This window comes from Diachasma alloeum, unplaced genomic scaffold (assembly GCF_001412515.2).
Source record: "Diachasma alloeum isolate Michigan unplaced genomic scaffold, Dall2.0 Dall_scaffold_00181, whole genome shotgun sequence".
NCBI lineage: Eukaryota > Metazoa > Arthropoda > Insecta > Hymenoptera > Braconidae > Diachasma > Diachasma alloeum.
In genome coordinates this window covers 1,269,837-1,294,128 of record NW_021680347.1, presented here as the reverse complement: position 1 = coordinate 1,294,128, position 24,292 = coordinate 1,269,837, and the positions used below count along the sequence as shown (strand labels likewise).

Sequence of the window (24,292 nt, the reverse complement as noted above, 5' to 3'; positions counted from 1 at the left end):
GGGAGGGAAGTTTAATGTAGAATCAAATATGATTTATTATTAGGGCTGTAGTGCATGTGATTCCGTTTATACTTGATGAATCAATAGGAACGAACAGTAACAAATGAAGGGACATATATATTGGAGTTACGCCCCTCTGTGATTATTGCTTCAAAAGTGCCTGAGTTACGCCCCTTTGGAATTATTAATTCTCAATATGAGCTAGAAAAGAAACCAAAAGTATAAAAAGAAAGAGGCGTATGTGCTGGACATACGCCCCTTCAGTACTTGCTAGTCGGACTTACGTCCATTTGCCACTTCAGAAATTTGTCCACAAAAAACCTTTCATAAGTTGAGAAAACTCCATTTCGAAAGAAAAAAAAACATACGCCCCTTTGGTATTAAGAGAAAAAAAATCTCAGAGAAATGGCACTTACGCCCCTTTGATTTTAATGCGACGATATATTTTGATTGATTTAGATAGACGGCGTTTAAACGAATGTTTTGAAAGAAAATAAATCGAAATCGGTCCATTAGTTTTGAAGATATTTGCGGAAAACGTTTTAAAAACGAATCGCTTATTCTTCGAAACTATAGATCGATCGGGTTGAAATTTTGCACAGAGTTAGTCCTCATTAAGACCTATAATCTGACGAAATTTCAGATTTTTTTGAATTATTTTAGCCACCTAATTACTCAATTTTCTAAAAATTGACCATCGAGAAGGTGGCGGTGGACGTGGTCACATACAGACATAGTCGCCAAACTTCGTATTTTTACGTTTCAGACTATTCTACATAATTTCCAATCAAAATTAGAAAATGTGAAAATCGACGGATTTCAATGTTTCCATTCGGAAGCAAAAAGTATGAAACAAAAACTGTTGCTACACTTATGAAAAAGGATTTTTGTCTTTCATTAAATTCTCATTGATTGATCGGAAATAAGAGTCACGATGGTCAGAACTATGAAGGTCATAAAAGCCAGAAATAAGGTTTGGGTATAATAAGTCCCTGAGGATGCTGGCCTACGTAGAAATATCTATTTGGAAACAAATTTATAATTTATTACCAAAAATAACCCACCCAGTTAAAAAAAACAATTGTCTACTTGTTTTATTTTTCTAAGTGAAAAATCTCACAATCTCTCGGCATATTATCAATGAACGTACAAAGACCAGACTATCAAATCAGTTGGAGAGCAAAAAAACTGTAAACACGGATGAAATACACGGTCCCAGAGACATTTTCGTCCCAGCATCTTTGAAACCAGACAAATGTTTCCAAAAAACACTCTTTTATCGTCACCACATGTGCCTTCTCATCCCCCCTCGTCAAACTCAGCCAGCCTCCGAGAGATCGCCTGCACGACGTCACATTCCGCAGTTAGTCGAGCCCAAGCCGGCTAACGATAATGAACGATAAGCGTGCGACCATGCGTCGCTCCAAACTGCTCCTCTTTCATCTTCTAATATTTTGTCTATTCCCGAGAATTCAATGTGAAGTTTCGGAGAACGAGATTCCCCTAGATGAATCACCTGAGACCGAAATCGTGGATACAGCGGAGGAAGAGATAGAACCGGTTGTGGAAGATGTTGAGGACGAATCTGGTGATGTCAGAGAGGAGGAAGTGAACAAAGTGGAGCAAATCGAGAGACTAGTTCCGGATTTTGAAAATATGACCTTGGAGGAGGCTTACAAAGCCGCAGTTAATACTTATCTGGATGAGCATTGGGATGAGTGTATCATTGGATTCAATCATTTTCTTCAAAGGTATTGTTTAGATGAATCAGTAACTTTTTTTTGCGTGAAAGGTTTGAAGAAATATTGAGACATCGAAACGTCTTTGAAATTTATTCTTCTTCGCCTTTAGCATTCATTACTCAGCAAATATCTTTAAAATTACTAGTTTTGAAAGAAAAATAAAGATATTTGCTGAATAATGAATGCTGAATTTTCTACATTTTATCATCGAAATTCTGACACTTGTTTATTCTTTCTGAGAATATCTTTGGAGAAGAGACAAATACTGAACTGGTTAGCGACCACACGTATGAAAAAATCGTATAGAAATTCTATGGGATTTTCGTATTAGATATTCGGATATTTCTATACGGATATTTTTTATACAAATTATTTCTATACGATTTCTATAGGTTTGATCCTATACGACCCACTGCCACACGTATAAAAACATTTCGTATGGAGTTGCGACATTTCTCTACGTTTTTCTCTGGAGCGTTTAGACCATCTTTCGTATGAAAACAAAAATTTATGTAAAAATTCATGTACAGAAATAATTTGCATAGAAATATCCGAATATCATATACGGGAATCCTATAGAATTTCTATACGCAATCTGTATAATAGAAAATTTCTATACGATTTTTTCATGCGTGCACTACTTGACAATACTACTCTTCAGAAGATTTTCGAATGTTGTGGTATGAGAATGATCCTTTAGTATTCTCTCCTGAAATCACTATTCACAGATATATTTTAAAAAATATATGTCAGATATATTTTGCATTACATAATAGAACATTATTGTGTACGGAATTTCTTCCGTACAAGTTTTTCTAAATCCTTTTCTTCTTAATGTCTTCAGGGGGAAGAGACTTAGGGAAAAAGCACCCCGGAACCTTTTTAATGAGAAATTTTATGAGTCATAAAAATGTATTTAGAGCTTTTTCTCGGAAGTCAGTAGTTTTAGAAATATCTGAAAAAAACTCGTAAAATAATGCGTATACAAGTTCTTTGTTTTTTCGACTCCTTTTATTTCTTGTCAACACGATGGAGCGATCAAACGATTCATCGTTCTCATTGCCAATATAATACAATCTCCATTTTAAGGATGTTCTACACCCTTTCTGCCAAAATTCACGTTTTTTTAATTTTTCTGGCAAACTTATGATGGAATTGACGTGAAAAAATATAACGTTTTTGCGTTTTGTCATTATTTAATGACTGACGAAATTTTAAGGTGGTGCGAACATTTTCCTGCGTTTTCTCTAAACTTTTAAAAAGAATCACAAAACTGTAGAAAAAACGCATGAAAATTATCGCACCACTACGCAACTTCGTGAGCCATTAAAGACAAACCACAAAATCGTTATATTTTTTCACGTCACTCCCATCGATAATTTGCCAGAAAAATGAAAACAACGTCAATTTTGGCTAAAAGGGTGTCGAACATCCTTAATATGATTTACATTAATCAGGAGGATGGGCATTGAATAATTGATACCAATATTTTGGCTCAACATTTTGAATTGAATACCGAACAATTTCGGTGACCAATAAGAAATACACGGAGAGAAATATTCAATAAAAATTACGTATCTTTTCCCTAATTCCGGAGCGAAATGTGATTGTAGGAAATTTTATGGAACTGTCACAGAATTTTTCCAATGTATTCCGTAATTTTTATCTGAATCTCCTGTGAAAAATTACGATACAGTCACTTAAATTTTCTAAGTCGATTCCGTAATCGGTGAGCGAATTGTGAGTTCCGTAATTTTTACTGAACATTTCTCTTCGTGTATTCTTATGGGTCACCTTTTTATTGCAGAGAAAAGAGAAGAAAATAAACGCGTGACACATTTTGGCTAGCCCCTTTTTATCCTATCCTATTTTTTTTACTGTATAAAGATGAAAGAAACGTGAAGCTGTTTTATATCGAAATATCTCGAAACTGCCGACCGCTAATCCTCAATTTTGATCGGTCAATCAGTCACGTGAAGTAGTCGCTGAAAAAAATCCCCGGTATTTTCAGATTCTTCAAATGGCAAAATTTTTTTCTGTGTCATATTTTTCATTTTTTCATGTGTGAAGTGTATCTGTATATCAAAACATCTAAATTGCCTAATTGTTGATCATGAGAAAAAAACATAGTATTTCTAAATTTTTTTAACACACAAATTATTCCTCACTTCCCAAATTTTAATTTTTTCATATTTATCGTACGCACAAATGATCAATTCTTGCTTCTCAGACTTTCATACATAAATTCTAAACTCTACAAAATTCATGAAAATTCTTCGGTTTCCCAAATAAATCGAGAAAAATCTTTGAAGAGCTACGGTTATCTGGAAAACTGGAATTTTCCAAAGAATTCAAGAAATTTTTTCAGTTTTCTGGGAAATTAATTCATAACCCTCTCCTCATTTTTCAACAATTACAGATTTTAATCAGATTATTTTAAAAAGTAAAAAAAAATAATTAATCGAAAATTAAAAATTATTCGTTCACTCTTCATTCTCTTAATTCTCTTCAAGTCATTATCAATATTTATAAAACATCTATGAGTATATGAAGTTTAATAAATTCGATTTCTTCATTTTCACAAAAAAAAAGAGAAGCGCGCGCACAGATCTAGTTATAGAGAATAGATGATAACAAACAGGTAGGCATTATCATGAGTGATGTGACCTGATGCTTTGGCAGTTCGTAATTGGGAAAACGCGAAAAAATTCTGAAAAAATGAACGCGTGACACATTTTGGCCATCTTGTTTTCATTATAGAGAGAGAGGGAGAGATGAAAGAGGATGGAATTCTGAGTAGCAGGTTCCTCTTCCACGTTTGGCGTCGAGATTTAGTTATCGAATTATTCCTTGATGAATGAATGGAATAAGGGAGAGTTTAAAATTGATAAAACCCTTGCAGTTAATCTGGCTCCATAAAAAAGTTGAAACCTTTACCCTTCCCTTTCCTCCCACTCTCATACTTCTTCAAAGTTATTAAGAGGGAGATTTTCATTCTGAATTATTGAACATTACAACGGATGTTCAGAATAATGATTTTTATACGGTATAACAAAAGGAAAAAATGATTAAACCGAAAAAAATACACTGAGAAAATAAAAAGTTTTTTGATATGTACGTGTTCAGTTGTATCAAGAAACTCATGGCTGAATGTGAAAATTGACAAGAACAAAACATCTTACACTGAGGAAGAAAAATTTTTCGAGCGATTTTGTAATTTTCTCAATGACAAGGTTAATTTGTTTATGACAAGAAAGTGATTTCTCGAACCAAATCTACACTGTTAAAAAATTTTGTTGTTGACTTTTCCCTGCCCAATGCCGGATATTTTTATCGTGTTGTAATTTCATTGAAATTTCAGGAAATTTTCAGAAATCAAAATCAAACAAAACTGTACATTTCCGTTCCATTTTTCCCCTGAAAATGAATAGAAAACCAGAAAATTCTGGTAAATATACTAGTATGTTTATTTCCTTCCCATTTACGGGTTTCGGCTCTTCCGTTCCTTCTACAAACTTCTTACAAAAATTCTTACAAAACTTAACCTTACTAATTCTGGTAGATATATTTTTTATAATTTTCAGGACAGTGACACTGAATGCGATTTAGGGGAGAAAAAAAATTATGAAATTTCAGATTTCACGAAAATTCAATGCAATTTGACACTGAATATTCATATCAGATTGGAAATTCAAATAAATTAAGGAATTCTCGTCTTTATGCCTCTTAAAATTCTGGAATTTTACTGAATTTTCAGTGAAACCTGAAATTTCATGATTTTTTTCCCTCTAAATCGCATTTAGTGTCACTGTCCTGAAAATTGGTAGTCAACTGTCCATGACATTTCATTTTTTTTTTCTAACAGTGTAGTTGACTCAATTTAGTCAATAGCTTTTAAGCCTATAATCCAAAATATTTTAATGCAAAAACCACTTGACTTGGTTCGAGAAGTCGCTTTCTTGTTGTGAATGAATTGCCTCTCATCTTTCGGACAAGTACAACATCTCTTGACAAAAGGCTTCTTTTCTCAGTGTGAGATATTTTCTTCTTGTCAATTCGCGAGTCAGAAGTTTCTTGATATAAATAAAAACTTACTTCTCAAAAAACTTGTTTTATTTTTCAGTGTACCTAGTTTTATTCTATGGAATCTAATGAACATTAAAAATAAGCAGGGGTTCGAGCCTTTTTGGCCGAAGCCATCTGACCGTTACTTTATGTGTTATAACTTTTTTTCTTTCTTTCATTTCTACCAATTCCATTGGTAGTAAGGGTCCGAATGGGATAAAAGGCATCGAAACAAATATTTTGAAAAAAAAAATTGAAATCGGTTGCGTAGTTTTTAAACTATTGCACATAAAAGGTGTTCAGAGAAAGTCGAATATCTCGGAAACTACCTATGCGATTGAGCTTATTTTCAATAGGAAGTATTGTTATCATGAGAGGAAGATTCTGTACAAATTTCAAGTTGATATCTCAATTTTTGCACAAGCTAGAGTGATTACAAGGATTTTTATGAAAAAACAGAAAAACGTAAATATCTCGAAAACTTTGTATGAACGGATATATATGTTTTGATTGATTCGGATAGAAGGCATCGAAACGAATATTTTGAAAAAAAAAAGAATTGAAATCGGTTGACTAGCTTTGAAGATATTAGCGAAAAACGATTTAAAAACGAATAGCTTTTTCTCAAAAACTATTTGATCAATCGGGCTGAACTTTTGCACAGAGTTAGTCCTTGTTAAGGTCTATAATTTGACAAAATTTCAGATCTTTTGGAATAAGTTTAGCCAATTGATAACTCAATTTTCCAAAAATTGACCACCGGAAAGGTGGCGATGGACATTGACACCGACAGACATGGTCGCCACACTTCGTATTTTTACGTTTCAGACCATTCTACATCATTTCCAATCAAAATTAGAGAATGTGAAAACAGCACGATTATAATGCTTCCATGCGGAAGCAAAAAAAGTTTAAATTGGATGAAAATTGTGGTGCGAGGAGCATTTCAAAGCCAAAAACACGAAAAACGACGTTTTCGCCTGACGTACCGAGTAAAATGGGTTGGGTACGAAATTTTTCTTAGTTTTTTTAGGTACCTCATTATATATCAAAAGTCGCTCAATCGTTATTTTCATAAAATTTAATTGTTATGTAAATCATTTCGATTGTAACGATGAACTCAACTGAGATGATGAACAAATTTTTGGGAAAGTCGTCCCTCAGTGCATACATAACCGTTATGTCCAGTCCAGTCCCCCGTCACTGGTCAAGTTCATTAAGTAATAACTCGTTTACTAAAGTTCGGCGCCAAAAATGGAAGAGGAATATTCGACTCAGAATTTCATCCTTTTTGGCTCTCTCAATGGGAGGACGACATTCCTGCAACACCCTGTATACATTCATTGTTGAAAAATTTTCGCTGAAATTTCCGGTACACTTTTTGGAAATTTTCATCATGTTTTAGTTCGACTGAAATTTCAAGGAATTTCATCATTGAAAATTCAGTATTTCATTGAAAAATCAATGAGAGCTGTAAATTTCAGTTCAATTATTCCCTGAATATTGGTAGAAATAAGGAAAATTCCGGCAAATATATTCTTGAATTTCAATTAATTGAAAGTCAATCGTAATTCTGCACTGAATAGTTAAAATTTCATTGACAATTCAAATAGGTTAAGGAATGCTCATCTCAATGCTGTTCAAAAATTTCAAATTTTATTGAATTTCCAGTGAAATCGAGGGGCTACTCACTCCATAATGGAGTGACATGATGATTTCGCAATGAAGTTGATTTCGGGTGATTTCAGTGATTTCGGAAGGTGATTTCATGATTTCGAATGATTTCATTAATTCGAAATGAGTGATTTCAGAGAAATAAAGTTAATAAATAATAGAGGTTGGGCAAAACGGGCTGTGTCAAATTATGAAAATCAAAACTGGTAATAATTACTGACAAATAATAGCGAATTTGTTTGACTCCATTCCGCCAATCTTGAGCTAATGACGATGAAAAGCGGTCCATTTTACCATTTTACTATGGCGGTGAGTACACCGAGAGAAATTTTCTAGAAAAATTATAGTACGAGTACTGGAAAAAATCACAATCCACCGGCTGTGAAAAATTCTAGTGCTGTTAAGGTAAAATTTCTTGATAGTTCTGGTAAAATTTCTGGGGAATTCTGTGAATTTTTCACAGAAATACGGGAAAAATTCACGTTTTCCCGAATAAAATTCCAGTGCCGGCACTGGAATTTTTTCCTGGTCGTCACTTTGCGTCTCTTTTCCCGTGCTAGCACTAGAATTTTTCGAAAAAATTTCTCTGCGTGTAGTCCCTTGGGTGAAATCTGAAATTTTATGATTTTTTCCTCGATTTGTACCCCCTTAAATCGCATTCCACGTCACACTCCTGAAAATTATTAGTTTTTACCTAACAGTGTAACTACACTCCAGCTCTCTCAAATGTAATCAATTGCAGATACAAATCCTACAAAAACGCTGTAATCAATTGCCGAAAGAAGTGCCGCAGTGAAGCATCAGCAGTTTCCCCAATTTTCGCTGAGAACGTGGAAGACCTGCACTTCTATGAGAAAAAAATTCGCGAAACATTGTGTCTCCTAAACTGCAATCAAGATTACCGAGACGTAGTAGGTCCACAGGCGCTCAAGCGCCTCCCCAAAGAGATAGAGAAGGAAATTTTCGGACTAAAGCCCTATGAGTACCTTCACATCTGTTACTACCAGGTAGGAACAATCCTCCCACATGGAGAATAAATGCAAGCAAAATTTCTGTGTTCGTACTCTACACTGGGTGCAAATAGCTCTGTCGGACGAAACTTATCGCGAAGAGTCGAAATAGTATATTTCGTAACGAGTGCAAAAAGTGATTTGGCGAGTGGGAGGTTTATATCACGAGCCGAAGGCGAGTGATATAATCCCACGAGCTAAAAAACATTTTTTCACGAGTTACGAACAATATTTTTCATCACAATGTGGCGGAAATTGGACTTTTAGGCACGCGGAGCGTGCCGAAAAGTTCACTTTTCGTCACAGCGTGATGAAAAAATTAATGTTCCCTCAGGATTTTTCCCTCCATACTGAACAATTTTTCATGTACCTATATCTCAGAGAACGTTCTCATGCAGCATTATAAAATAAGAAGGACCCTGACGTTTTACATAAAGTCCATGAAGTATTGACGGTAGCACTGAGAAATTTTACTGCATACCGGACATTCTCGTGTCAACTCAGCCGCTCTGTTTTTTTTTGTCTGGGAAAATCATTTAATTACGGCGAGGGTTGCAATCGCAAGAGATAAAAACGTCATTCGGAGTGAATAAAATTGTGGAGCGATAAAATTTTTTGCTTTCTCTGCACTTTGCGATAAAAAATATCCTAGAGCTGTAAAGGAGTTCTTAAACCGATTTTTGCGGAGAATTTTTCCATTTCCATGACGGAAAGAATAATTGCACGTCGAATCTTTTTTTCGTTGCATCCTGCCTGTGAAGCGGAAATTTATCCACACTCCGTGTGTGTTTAGAGAACTCGTTGTAAATGACTTTTTTGACGACATATTGACGACTTTTTGAACTGGCCATTAGCTCGGGATGTACACCTCACACTTGTCAAAAACGTTATTTACCAATTCGTTAGGTACTTTGAACAATATAAGGGGATAATCCCTTTTTAATATTGTCAAAATCTAATATTGTTGCCCATCCCTGAATCCTATAGAAATTCTATACGCAATCCGTATAGAAAATTTCTATGCGATTTTTTCATACGTGTTTTCTCAGTTATTGGGAGATTGAGCCAAGTTTTCTATAGGGCACGGGGGTTTTTGTCTAAATTTGCAGAGAATAATTATCGTATTTCTTTCTCTGTCTACGATCCAGGGTCCCGACTTCCTTCCTCTTTACTCAAATCGATTTTCCCCTTTGTTGCGAATGTAAGGGAGTACTCCAATGCGGGAGTAAATCCAATGCGATAAGCACCGCGACGGCGAGGACAAGCGCAACAACTCACTGGAAACGTGACCACGACAATAAATAAACTAGTAGGCGTCTGCAAACGGTGCATTGGTCTTTGACTATTTAAAACGGTGATGTGGGTTGACTTTATGGTTTCTCCCAAGAAAAACAAATTCCAGGAGCGTAAAATTCCATTTGCACGACTGTTTATAGATGTCGTAAAGCTCCAACAGTGAAATCCGACACTTTTCAGTTTTTTCTAATTATGCCAGAGTCGGTTTGAAAATCGTTTTCATGCCTTATCGTCTACACAGCGTGGGAATACATTTGCCTCACAACTCCATTCCTTGTTTAGTCTCTCAAAATTCAGTAGTTGAGGAGTATGAGAATAAGATGAGTTAATTTCACTTGACGATCGGTGTGGCGAATATTAAGAGACAACTCTTCACTGAGAGTAACAATTTGTTGTGCCGCAAAATTATATGTTCTACGAGGAAATATTTGATGGAGTGGACCACATTTACTTGTGGGAAATTAAGTCTAACGTTGGCTCAATATCACTGGGATTCGATAACTCCTGATGGATGGGAAATTATAAAACGCATATGAAATAGAAGTTAGACAATTCAGCTGCCCAATGGCGTTGGTGGAATGGCATCATCTGTCGCTGTTTTGGAATTCTCCAATTTTGAAAAGAGTTATGCGTTTTCACATCCATACAACATATGAATTCCGTGCTGGCGGTATTTACCAATTTGATGGAAGAAAATTTAAGATTTTTCACAAAAAATTAATGTTAGTCATGACCATCAGAAAAAATATAATTTATTGTACGACAATCATTTGATCTGAGAGAAACCCATAGGATTGTACCGTAGAAAGAATACATTGACGAGGAAAGGATATTTTTTTCCCAAAAAAAATATTCTCCTAGAAATTATTTAGTTTTGCTAATAACACAGTTTTCGGGAAGAAAATGTCTGTTGTCTCTTCAAATCATTACTTATTCCATGAAAATAATAAGCGTTTACTGGAAATATATACAAACTTCTCACTAACATTCACACCATAAAGCCGGAGCCTCGTCTTATTCTCTGTAGAACTAGTGTATTTACCCAAAAGAGAGGTAAATTTCTTACGAGAACAATTACAATTATGGAAATTATCATTTTTCGGTGGCAACTTTCTTTACTGCGTACAACTAAATTGATTCAACACCACAAATGAGCTCTTCCGTAGGATATATAATTTTTCAGCAGAACAAATTTTTTCGTGTCGCGGGACCTGAAAAACGAAATAATGTTCACGCCTCGCCATGAAAAACATATCACCCTTCCCCACGTGCTTGCCATCCTCGCCTTCGGCCCGGAAGGCAATCTTGCACGTGGGGGAGGATGATTTGTTTTCCAAGGCTCGGGCATGAAATGTACTATTTCTCTCTGTGTGCGAGGACAAATAGTATTTTTCCGGCCTGTTGGCCTCCGAGCCGTAGGCGAGGACTGGCCAACCACACGAGTAAAAAAACCCCATCGTAACAGCCTAGGCACAATATTTTTCTGTAGTGATTTTCAAGTTTTCGAGTTTGGGAAGTATGTAATACCAATTCCCAGACGACAAATCGTGAGAAGCAGTACAGAAAAAGTAATTGTTGCAACGAATACGTAATTTCCATAATTTATAATAAAAGGCATGTGAATCAGTGAATAGGCTGGTATAATACAGTGAGAATAAATTTGATATTTTCACATCCCCACTCTCTGAGATTGTGTACAGCGTATAATTTTCTGAAATCAACAAGACCCAATCAAGACCAAAATCATAACTCATTACCTCTAGTAAATGTTACACCTCAGTTATGCCTCCTTCCAGCCATATGGATGTATATATAACGCAAAAACCTCTAACAAGGAGAGGTCACGCCTTTCGGGTCACCGATTTAGCTTGATCCCTGTGTATTTCGAGAGGCCCACTAGTAGACTGCATCCCTAAATCCCTAGGGTGCACAACTCGGAAATAAGGGAAAAATTCCTGTTCAAATTTTTGAGTTCAAGACCCAGACCGGATTTTTTTTTCTTTATTTTCGCAGAAAATGTTCTTTTAAGCACAACTCAATCATTCAAAACATAATTACGGAATGTTTGTATCATTTCAATTAAAAAATGTAACAGAAATTGAGGAACAAGTAGTAAATTTTATTGTTTTCAGTCACTGTCAGTGGTACAATTTTTTGGATGATAATTATCATAAAAACAAACAAAGCATAAATTTATCTTGCATCTACTACAAGAGATGAAAGCTGTATTTTTGCAAGCACAGGGCGTTTGCAATTTATCAACGGGAAAACATACCTCATTGACATTCAGGAAAATGTTTCTTTCATCGGATAGTTTAGATGCAAACCATGCGTATTTGATCATTGACTCAAAAACCGGAGCTGATAATTGATGATGGATCAATGAATGGATTCGTATCGCATCTTCGCGAGATGCGATATCACGTTTTTCTGCAACCAAATATGTGCAGTTCTGAATTTTCTTGATAAAATGTTTTATCTGTCTATGCAAATACACATCACATGGTTGACAGATTGCAGTACATTTCGGAGGGATAATTTTCACGATACAAGTTGGCAGATTTTCTTGATTGAGGAAAATTTCATCGTAAATCACCGAATTTGTGTGACCCCCCCAGGAATCGACTATGAATAAAAAATTCTTATCTTCTATGTAAAACTGGATTACTTTTTCGAGAAATTCACGATACAACTCCGACGTCAATTTGCCGGATTTCGAGCAAGTTACCACCATATTACCGAACTCATTAGTCAAAGCGTCGACAGTTTTTTTCACTCGTGGGCTCAAAGATTCTGTGAGCTCCTGCAAACACAGGAACACATGAGGCAACAATTTTCCGGACATTGTGATGCCATACTGTGCTGTGTACGAGTGACTCATTTTGTTCCGATCAGTTTTTTGTACCAGCAGAGTTCTTGACCCTTTCTCTTTAAGTGTCCTATCATAAGCAGACTGGTATTGACAACCCATCTGATGGGTGTTGATGATGAGTGCATGCTGGAAATTCTTGGTGAGTGCCTTTACTTGTGTACAGAATTTTTTTGCCGCCTCCAGGACCTCTGCCATTGTGCAATGCTCCTTGCGGCTGATGTACTTGGTGACTTTCCGCTGGCGAATGTGGTGTTTCCTCTTGAATTTTTTTACCCAAGACATTGAGGCCTTGAATTCGAAGTTCGAATCCCTGAATTGGCTAGCAGCGGCCAATGCCCACTCCCGCAAATTACTCGTTGTTACCTGCAATAAAAAAAATACTGTTGGTTCATTTTCCTGCCTTAGGAAGGAAAATGAATTTTACCCCCCTTAGGAAGGGAAAACGTTCAAGTCAAATTTTACCTGTGCGTATTCTCCCCGANCACTCCCGCAAATTACTCGTTGTTACCTGCAATAAAAAAAATACTGTTGGTTCATTTTCCTGCCTTAGGAAGGAAAATGAATTTTACCCCCCTTAGGAAGGGAAAACGTTCAAGTCAAATTTTACCTGTGCGTATTCTCCCCGAGCCTCTACAAAGCGATCATAGGTCCATGAATCGATGGCAGCATATTTTTCATAGACTGTTCCTCCCTTTGCGACATCTTGCTCCCAACGCTTCAAGTCATCCTTTCTCTTCAAACTCCGTGAGCCTTTCCTCTGGAGTGTCTCCAAGCTTCAAGTTGGATGTTCTCTAGCCAACCTCAGCACCTTGATCTTCGTTTCCAGGGGGACAAAGTCTAATTTCTTTTTTTTTTTCTTCGGGAGGCTTGTACTCATCAGAATCGGAGCTCTTAGCTTCCTCGACAGCCTCATACAGTTGATCCACGTCTTCTTCGTTGGGAAGGATTAATTCCTCGTCCTCCACCATCTGTCTCTCTCCCAACATTTCCGTGATCTGATGGAAGATTTCTTCTCCCACCAGCGCCGCTGGTACTGAAATCGTCGTTGGCGTTTCCTCCACTATGAGATCATTTCTCAATAACAGCTCTTCACAGTGGCTTACGGCTTCTTTGAGGAGTTTTTTCGATTCCTCACTATGAACAGAATTGCGAAGAATCTCCTGTGCTAGACGATGAGATAATGATGCAGCTTCTCGCTCCATTTTATCCTACTTTTTCACTAATTTTGGGGACACAGCTCACAAAATATACGTCTGCTGTGTTTGGATGTTGGTTTTCAACTGACGGTTTACTCGCAGGATCGACCTTTTATATCCTAAACACCTGGCCTCAAATGCTGGTCGTGCTGTTCATCCCTTCCGCCCCCCCCCCTGGCGCCCTATGCTATGCCATTGTTCTGACCTGAAATTCATTTCCCATCATCTGAATCATCGAATTGTGCTAAAAGGAACATTTTCTGCGAAAATAAAAAAAAAAATCTGGTGTGAGTCTTGAACTCAAAAGTTTGAACAGGAATTTCTCCCTTATTTCCGAGTTGTGCACCCTAGGGATTTAGGGATGCACTCTACCGGTGGGCCTTTTGAAATACACAGAGACCCAGCCAAATCGGTGACCCGAAAGGCGTGACCTCTCCTTGTAAATCTACTACGCACAATGTATGTTGTTAATTTGATTCTGTAATGGGCTTTATGCTGTTGTTAAATCGTGTAGTGTTCGAACGAATAAGATGCATCTAATACCTGTGATCGAATCAATATAATTCATTAATCACTCGAACATGGAAAATTTTTACAAAATTTTTTACTCGTCTCGGAATTTATTATTTTCGTCATTTCCGCCGTAAGACAGTGCTACACAGACACTGCGCGCCCTTGAATCCCTGTCTACGGCCGCCGTAACAAAAATAATGAGTTCAGCGCATATGATTGCATCTCTCGTCTTCGGCTCGTATTGCAAACTCATATTCGTCAGAAACGGTTTTGTCGATCTAGTGACGAAAAATTCTATTTTCATAAGATCAATACGTAAACGGAGATAATTACTGAACGTGTTGGAACACTAGATGATTCACCCTATTTTACGAGCTCAATTTTTGCTGAATCGGGTGAAACGACTAGAATTCGAACTCTTTCAGTAATTGAACCGCTTGACGTATTCATTCCGAGAGAAATGGCTACTTCGGTGGAATGTATTGTTCTTCCTCTCCAAGAAACAAGGAAAAAATACTTAAATCAAAAGAAAATAAAAAAAGAACAATGGATTTCTCATTCGTTTAGGCAAGTCTCATGAAACTTTTCAACTTTTCGTGAATTTTCCTGTCTCTTTCCGATTCGAAGATAGTTATTTAAAATGCGCTCTAATTTAAACTGATTTAAAGTGGATCGTCTAGTGTTCAATCAAATAAAATTGATGTAGTAGTAAATACTAGTGATCGAATCGATAGAATTCAATTACACTCCTATATGGAAAATTTTTATGAAAGTTAAAATACATCAATCAATTCAACTACTGAGCGTGTTAAACTACTTGATGATTCACCTTATATTACGAGCTCAATATTTGCTGAATCGGTTAGGACGATCAGAATTCGAACTCTTCCAGTAATTGAACCGCTTCACGTATCCATTTCGAGGGAAATGGCTACTCCGATTGAATGTGATTTTCCTCTCCAAGGAATAAGGAAATAACAAAACAAATCGAAAAAAAATAGAAAACAAACTTTTCAATATTCAAGTTATTTACAACCTTCGTCCATTCCATCACTAGCGTTCGACGAATCGTACTACTTTGGATTCCAAAATAGCAAACTCTCCCTCAAAGTTTTCGTTGTAACTCTCATTTCGCTCTACAGGAGAGAGCCTGAGAAGACTTCCCCATTTCCCTTGGCATCGAAAATATTTATCCAAAACTCACCCTGAAATATAAGTTGACGCATCTTGTTTTTCTATTCAGCGACCAAATTGTTTCGAGATACTATTTTTCATGTAGATATGATAATCAGTGACGTTTGAGACACCGACAATCCGTCCAAAACTCGTGCACTATCACTGACTGGCCCTGACATGTGGCTCCTAATCAGTCAATGACCACCCGACATTTACCGGAAACTTGTTCCCACAACATTGGACACCAATTTCCAATCTCTCCAAAATGAAGTAATCCAGCAAAAATGAAAAATTATGGAAGAAACCTGTTGACATGGGCATGGTTGACGGAAGAAAGGTGATCGCAATGCGTTGTGATATTGGAGAGCACGGGAAATGCTGAGGTTTTGTGATAGTTGATAGTCTGAGTTTAAGTGTCTCCTCTATATGACACTTTTACCATCCATCATGAAGAAATTCCCCGTTTAATGTTTCCGGAAGTTCCCAACGGAAAATAACTAATTGCTTCCGAATGGAAGCTTTGTAATCGTTGAAATTTAAGTTTTGGATTTTTAAAAAGGCCGAAATAGTATATTTTGATACGAGTGCGAAAAAGTGTGTTTTGGCTCGTAGGAGGTTTATAGCACGAGCTGAAAGCGAGTGATATAATCCCACGAGCCAAATAGTATTTTTCCGCCCTGTTGCCTGGTCTCGCCTACGGCTCGGAGGCCAACGCCACACGAGTAAAAAAACCCCATCGCAACAGCCCAGGAACAATATTTTTCTGTAGTGATTTTCAAATTTTCGAGTTTGGGAAGTATGTAATACCAATTCCCAGACGAGAAATCGTAAGAAGCAGTACAGAAAAAACACTTTTCCCATGAGCATGTCGAATTCTGCTGGTGCGGCGCGGCGCTCACGGCGCGACCAACGGTGTTCGTAAATTTTGCGCGAACAACGGAGTGTTAATCTTTGAATTTTTGCGAAAATCGGTTGTCCCACGATAACAAAGAAAATGTTCTGAATTGATTGAATGATGGCTTACAAAAATTTGTTTGGATGCCCTTGTGACCGAGTTCGAAGATGAAGACGATAGCAATAATCGTTATTTTGATTTATTTGAAAATTTGCAAACATTTTGTATTTTTTGAAAATAAAAATTTCGTGGATATCTTTGAATATCATGCTTCAAATGAATTCCATTAAGTCGAAGTTAAAAGATTACAAAAGCTATATTGGTTGACTTGTTTTCTATGACGATTGTTGAAAATTTTGAATTTTTCATGAATTTCGCTGAAAGCGAGCTTTCCGATGGTTTTTTCAAAAGTGATGTTTCAAATTCATTTAAGTATGTATAGATAAAATTTTTCTATTAACATTTTATCGAAGTGCTGAGGGGAGAGATAGAACTGTAAAAAAGACAATCGGTTGAATAAAAGAAAGGCATAATAAAAATAATGGTGATAATAACATTCAACTGAGTAGAAAATCTGACAAAATTAGTTAAAAAGAACTATTATTCAATTTAATCAAATAAAATAAACAATAAATTATACATGATAGAAGGGAATGATGTGCAAAATAGCCATTCGGAAGCATAGTGCGAATTTATTAGCAAAAATAACTATACTATATGCAATACAAGAGCAATTTCCCACTTATTTTTATTTATTTTCAGAGAAATCGGTTCCAAGAAGCTGCTAACGCACTCTTCACATATATGACGTTTCATCCACAGCACGAGTTGAGCTCAAAGAATCTTCGGTACTACTTAACTTTGAAGGAAGTTGATGAAAATGAAGTGAAAAATTTAGAAATGTCACCTTTTCTCGAATATTACATGAAAGCTGTTAAAGCTTATGGGGAGAAGCTCTATGAAGACGCCGCGGAGAACTTTGAAAAATCTTTGCAGTTGTATATGAAGTCTGAGGATGAATGCAGGCTCTACTGCGAGGGCTCCTTTGAGCAGGGATGGCATCCCGAGTTTACTTCTTCTATAGCAAGTGAGTTTAATTATTCAAATCAGCATGAAATTATTTTGGAAATATCGTTGGAGGAGAGAGGTTGATGAAGATTCATCAGAAGTTGAAGCTAGATAAGATGATGTGATTATAATCCTCGCCTTCCGCTCGGATTATAAAGTCACATTCGTCAGATAATACTTTTATCGCCTGGTGACATAATATACTATTTCATCACAATGTGTGAACTAAGGAAACGCAACTAATAAAACCAATATTCATTTTCGAGAATTAAAAATAAGTTCGGTTACTGCATTCTCGTTAACACCTTCATGCTGTAGATATTCGGAGACCGATTCACATAGTTTCATAAATATTTGATGTTTAAATGATGTAAGACTTGATTAAATTGTTTTTACAGATCATTTCACGTACTGCTTAAAGTGCAAAAGACTGTGCTCCCAATTGCTGAACAACTTCAACGGCGACTATCAAAGGGACCTTCTACCGAGTCACTACAACTACTTACAATTTGCCTATTACAAATGTAAGTAGTGCCTAATTCAGGGACAAATACCTTAATCCTTGATCTTCTCACACCACAGTTTATCCCGTTAATAAAATGACCTCATCTCCATTCGCCATTGCTATCATAGCTGTCATTTTCTTTGGAAATACTCTACTGTTTCTGCACATTACCGAAACTTTTTTTCATTCCTCTGAGGAGTCATTGACGAACGGACAATCGCCATAAAATGGAGAAGAATATTTGAAGGGAGCAAAGTGTGTGCACAAATCCTTGACCGCAAAAAACTCTGCTTATCAAGTTTATGACTAATTTACGAGTTTCTTTATGTCACTAACAATTTTCTTGAATGAACTTTATGGTTCTAGTGGGCGAGATCAAGAGCACTTGTCAAGCAGTTGAGAGTTACCTGCTCTTCTATCCCGCTGATGAGACAATGCTGAATAATAAAGAGTACTATAAGAAATTACCAAAGGTGGAGGAGCAACAGGATGAGTTCTTCACTCCACGTCCGGTACCGATTTCAATACATGAGACAATCTCTTGTGATTCTCTAAGAGATTCAAGTACTTCTGACAGTTTGGGCCATACTGCAGATTCAGACATTTTCAATAATCAAATTTGCTGATTAAATTACGTGAGGATAATTTCAATTCACGGATAATCAGACAATTTGCATCAGTTACATTTAGCAACAAAAATAATATTTTTTCAACATTTCGTTGTAACCAATAAATTATGGGAACAGTTTTCACTTTCGTAAACATTATTTTTTTCATAGAAAATTAACTTCTGGTAAAATTTTGAATATGGGAAAATCTTTTATAATTTCGCGGATGATTTTTAACATGAAAAGTTCTTATAAATTATCTATAAGAGGAGGCCGTGATCTCCAAGAATTGCTTTTTAATCAACAAATTTGTGAATTAAATTGCCTGAGACAATTTGATGAATTTCATGGATAAACAATATCATTCAAATTACATTTAGCAAAAAGTCTCTTTTCATATTTCCTCTTCATATAAAGAAAAGATAGCGATTGTTCTAATTTTCGGAAATGTTATTTTTTCGACATGAGATCAATTGCTGTTAAAATTCTGAATATAGAAAAAATTGAAAACACTATTTTCAGGGTGCAAAATTAATTGTTTACGAATGCTTTATAAAAAAAAATGGTAATTTTCAAAAATTCTTAAATTTTATCTTCCTCCACAGCAGACTTTCTCATATGGTTCAAAAACATTTAAAATATTTCGTGAAACAATATTTGAAATGTTTCCTGTTTGCTGTTTAAAATGTTTCCTCATGTTCGGAAATTAAGTGCCAAATTCAAAAGCCTCCGAGGTTAAAATAATAAACTGGCAAAGGTAGAAAATCAATTGTAAAAAATTGGCAGAGTACTTGGATATCCTCATTTGGTTCATTTACTGTATTTTACTCCTTTCTGTCCTATTCGTACGTCTTACTCTTTTTTTAATTTATTTCAGGAGGCAGTTAATTATGTTAAACGCCAAGAGTACGAGTTGAGAATTCTCAGATATATCGCTGATGAATTCACAGCGATTGATGCTAGAATGTCCGATGCAAAAAAATCTGATGCTTATAATGAAAAGGTAATTTGAGATGTGGAAAATTGTATGATTTTCATCGTATATATATTCTTTATGATTAATTAATTTGTGGATTATTAATTCGGTACTAAAATCGTAAGTTAGAAAACGATTTTTAGTAATATTACTCCTTCTACTTTGTATTTTGTATGATGTAAAAGATGAATAAATAAACGAGAAAGCAAAATAAACACTTCGAAGTAAATATTTGAGGTGGAGAGTGATTTCTACATGTACTGCGGTGGCGCAGCTGCAGCTGTAGTCCATTTGGTTTATTTTTCTGTTCCAAAAAAAAATCTCATAACAGCGGAGATAAGAGTGTCATAGACAATGTGGGAGGCAGATGTACGACGCGATTCAAATTAATGTCTTTCAATTACACGTATGATTAACAATCCATTGGTTTTTCATTATGAAAACAGAAGATTCAGTATGATTTCTTTTTGTTGAAGACGAAGGGACATCGCTCGTTCCGACATGTGTACATGAACGAATCGAGAGCGGGAAACATGAGTCAACAGAAGGGAGGACCGAATTCGAGGCGGGAATCGCAAACTCCGCAAATCCGAGGAATAAAGGTCATTGCAGAGGAGAAGGAACTGGGAGGAAAGCAGAGATACTTGGCTGAAGGGTTTTTGAAAGAAAAAGAGTGCAAATCGCTAATTCAATTAGCGGAGGTACGAAATAATATTCGTCTACGTTTTGAACAATTAAATAATGGTGTAAAAGAGCTGAATATAAAATTCTAACGCACTTAATAAGGAAACGGTGCCTATACCGCTCAGCAGGTGATACCACTCGGCCCCTTATCTCCAGAACCACACGTATCAAAAAATCGTGTAGAAATTTTCTATACGGATTACGTATAGAAATTCTATAGGATTTCCGTATATTATATTCGGATATTTCTATACGAATATTTTCTATACGAATTATTTTTACGAAAATTTATGTTTTCATACGAAAGATGTCTAAACGCTCCAGAGAAAAACGTAGAGAAATGTCGCAACTCCATACGAAATGTTTCTATACATGTGGCAGTGGGTCGTATAGGGTCAAACCTATAAAAAACGTATAGAAATAATTTGTATAAAAAATATCCGTATAGATATCTCCGAATATCATGTATGAAAATCCTATAGAAATTCTATGCGCAATCCGTATAGGAAATTTCTATACGATTTTTTCATACGTGCACAAACATTTTTCACACTTTATCTCTTTCTTTTATTTAAGGATATTCAAGTATTTTGGCTCTTTTTTCGTCAGTGAAATGCTTTTCTACTTTTGTAGTTCGAACATCAGTGCTTCCATTTAAGCCCCGTTTGACTCTGTGCTTCCGGACACATTACAATGATTTTACTATTTGAACTTTTCAAGTCTGAATTTGAATCTCGATATTGAACCGTTAGAAAATATTTAAAAAATCAGAAAAAAATGACAAACTTTACTTTGGGAGGAAGACTGATGAAATAATTTAAAAAATGCAACTTTTTGAAATTACGAGCATTTTATGTGAATAATTTATAAACAATCAATTTTCTAAAATTATTTTAATTCAGAATGTTAACAGAAATGGATTTCATGCCTAAACAAATAAGATTTCCAAAAGTTTAAACAATTTAAATTATTTGTTTATAAACAAAGAATGTTTAAAGAAATAAAAATTCTATGCAAAATATACTTTGAAGGGCGCTGAATATTCATGATTTTTTCAAACTTTTCTCACGCAAAATAAAAATCAAATAAATTCTGTAATGGGTAGCTAAAATCTCGGAAGAAAGAATCCGTAAAAACTGTAAAGTGTCACGTTTGAAAAAATTCCACAGAAAAGCAAATTAGCTAAACAATTCCGTTAGATTTCTATTGAACCTTTTATTAGTTTTTGGCCGATTTTATTGAGATGTTGAATAGAAAATATTTTGTAGAAAATTCAATAGAAGTCGATTTTTCTATAGAACTTATTCTATTGAGAAAATTCCTCGGTTCAAATTTTCCAAGTTTTTTTCATTCCATTGTTCTCTTTTTTTTATCAAGAAAATCAAACAAAAAGAACTTGGAAAATTTGAGAGGAGCGGTGTTCCTCTTCCTCCAATTACACTCCGTATCCAAGATCGTTGTTAATTTCCAGCGAACTTGAAAATTATGGCCCAAGTCAAAATGATGATTTTTTGGTTACGCCCTGTTAATTTGGTTTTTTAGACGTACAGATTGATTGGCTCTGCCTATTAACGTGAATTATTTATCCCTTATTGTTTTTCTGAGTAACTTCATGGATTTGTACGATTTAATTTCTCATTTTTTGTAGTATTGTATTGAATGAATGAAGTTTATGTACATGTTTGGTTTCCAGAGCCTGAAGAAGCTTGAATTACAAGCAAAACGTCGCGTATTGACAATAACATAGTGCAGTTTATTGTTTTCTCCAATACCCCATGACCTTGGATTCTGAAATCTGTAGTATTTTTGTATAGAATATTTTCTATTGAATATTTCACCAGAATCGACAAAAAACTAACAGAAAGTTCGATAGAAATCCAACAGAATTGTCTAGTGAATTTGATAGAACAATGTATTCGCAAAATAATCTCTTCTCCTTCCTTCATTCATTAGTAAATTTTTGTGTTTAATCACAGATCGCAGCAGTCGAAGGAGACGGATACACCAATAACAAGAGTCCTCATTCCAAATTCGAGAAGTTCGAAGGCCTGACATTAGGAAGAACAGCTCTGGTAATGAAAATTCGGGAGAATCATCTCCAGCACTCTCTGGCTCTATAATTATTCGCAGAGAAAGAAATCGTACTTATTTTGTGGGAAAAAAACACCTCCTAATTAATCTAATCATTTTCAGATGGTCTACCTCGGTCTCCTCGAGCCAATCCACCTGGAGCTCTTCCTCCGAGCCACTGAACTCGCCCGCAGTCACGTAGAAGAATACTTCCATCTCCCTCAATCCCTCTACTTCACATACACCCACTTGGTCTGCCGATCGGCTCTCCCTGGTAATTTTTTCGTCCACCTACCTGTCGCATCGATATCTCAATACCTCTCTCTGTAAGGAAGTCTCTTACGGCTCAACAGTGCACACGAGTTGCCTAGAATTCACCCCAGAAAATCCTCAATACAAAACTAAAGAAAAATTCAATACATTTTCTAGAATTATCTCCGGATGGATTGACATTCAGTCACGAGATCCACGCAGACAATTGTCTGGCGATTAAAGAAGGAGTCTGTCTCCATCAGAATCCTGCATTCACATGGAGAGACTACTCAGCCATTGTCTACCTCAACGATGACTTTGAGGGCGGTGAGTTTGTGTTTTCGGCTGATCCCAAGGCCAGAATCATCGAGAGCAGAGTGAAGCCAAAGTGTGGACGCATGGTCGCGTTCTCCGCTGATGGCAAGAACCTCCACGGAGTCCAGGGGATCAAGAAAGGGAAGAGATGTGCTCTCGCTCTGTGGTTTACCCTGGATGAGAGGTACATCGAGAGTGAGAGGAGACTGGCCCATGTAATCCTGGACAGGGTCAATTTGAAAGGCCCTGTGAAAGTCGACAGGGACTTTTCCATTCCTAGAAATTACGAGACAATGCTCTTCGATAAATTCAGGGAGGACGCAGTTCTGAAAGTACTTCTATCGTCATCCTAGTAATATCTTCTTGAGAGAGGGAAAAAATAGTATTCTTATTTGTTGTTAACGTTCCTTTAGTTGTACGTATCATTTAGTGATTCATTGGTGGTTAGTATTTTTTTAGATCGCTCAGTGCTGGACACTCAAGGAAAAAATTGTGGCTGGCACCAAAGATTTTTTTCTTCTCGGAATTTCCGGAAGGTATTCTTGAACGGAGAATATTCATTTCTGAATTCAGTAGCGAAGCGGTAAGAACATTTAAGTCGATTTTGACTACTGGCCAGTTTTTAATGAATATCTCGGAATCTAAGGGACTAGCTAGCACGGTAAAGGGGGCGCAAAGTGACGGGCATGGAAAAATTCCAGTGCTAGCACTGGAAATTTTATTTGGGAAAACTTGAATTTTTCCCCGTATTTCTGTGAAAATTTCACAAAAATCCCCCGAAATTTTACCAGAAATCCTGAGAAATTTTACCTTAGCAACACTAGAATTTTTTACAACCCGTGGATTGTGATTTTTTTCAGTACTCATACTAGAATGTTTCTAAAAAATTTCTCCGTGGAGATTGCAAAATTTTTGTCAAGATGTTTTTTGTAGCTCTCAATTCGTTCTGCAAAAAGGGTTTGTTTAAAATGCAGAAGATAATTCATCATTAAAAGTTACCGGTCTCAACGGAAAATCTCGAGTGACTGCGGGACCCTTCGGGTTCAGGGTCAAATCATGGAGCAAATCGTCAAATATGAATTCAGTATCAACGTAACCGCTCAACGGAGTACATCATCGTGTTATATTGAATCTACACTGAGAGAAAAACGACTGAGTTCTCAAATAAGTCTTGCTTTTGCCAAGAAAATAGTTTTTTGCAAATTATCAAAAATTGATTTTTTTTTGCCAAACATGCAGAGATTATCCAGTGCAGTGTAAAGACAATTATCGAGTTTAATATTGAGATATTCAACGGTCCGTGTAATATAAATGAAGACGCGTGGCTTGCGCCACTAATAAAGTCACCAGTGTGTTTTTGTAATCCGCGTGTCTT

General features: G+C 36.1%; 1 protein-coding gene across 2 annotated transcripts; it reads left to right on the top strand.

Moving 5' to 3' along the window:
• Positions 1-1,382: 1,382 nt before the first annotated feature.
• On the top strand, positions 1,383-23,677 carry LOC107045680 (prolyl 3-hydroxylase 2). 2 transcript variants are annotated; one of them, XM_015268014.1, is made up of 10 exons: positions 1,383-1,751; positions 8,224-8,488; positions 17,202-17,526; positions 17,906-18,031; positions 18,379-18,524; positions 19,498-19,623; positions 20,073-20,297; positions 22,257-22,352; positions 22,474-22,624; positions 22,780-23,677. In XM_015268014.1, the coding sequence occupies exons 1-10, from the start codon at positions 1,393-1,395 to the stop codon at positions 23,268-23,270; spliced, it is 2,310 nt and encodes a 769-aa protein (XP_015123500.1). In that variant the 5' UTR covers positions 1,383-1,392; the 3' UTR covers positions 23,271-23,677. The 2 variants fall into 2 exon arrangements, with proteins under 2 accessions (XP_015123500.1, XP_015123509.1); XM_015268023.1 differs by having other exon boundaries at positions 22,474-22,676; positions 22,780-22,930.
• The last annotated feature ends 615 nt before the right edge of the window (positions 23,678-24,292 follow it).

Excerpts from the sequence above, each read along its gene's own strand:
- LOC107045680 (XM_015268014.1), top strand. The coding sequence starts at position 1,393 with ATGAACGATAAGCGTGCGACCATGCGTCGCTCCAAACTGCTCCTCTTT. Across the intron at positions 8,489-17,201 it reads TTCACATCTGTTACTACCAG|AGAAATCGGTTCCAAGAAGC; the intron begins GTAGGAACAATC and ends ATTTATTTTCAG. Across the intron at positions 19,624-20,072 it reads CTGATGCTTATAATGAAAAG|ACGAAGGGACATCGCTCGTT; the intron begins GTAATTTGAGAT and ends TTTTTGTTGAAG.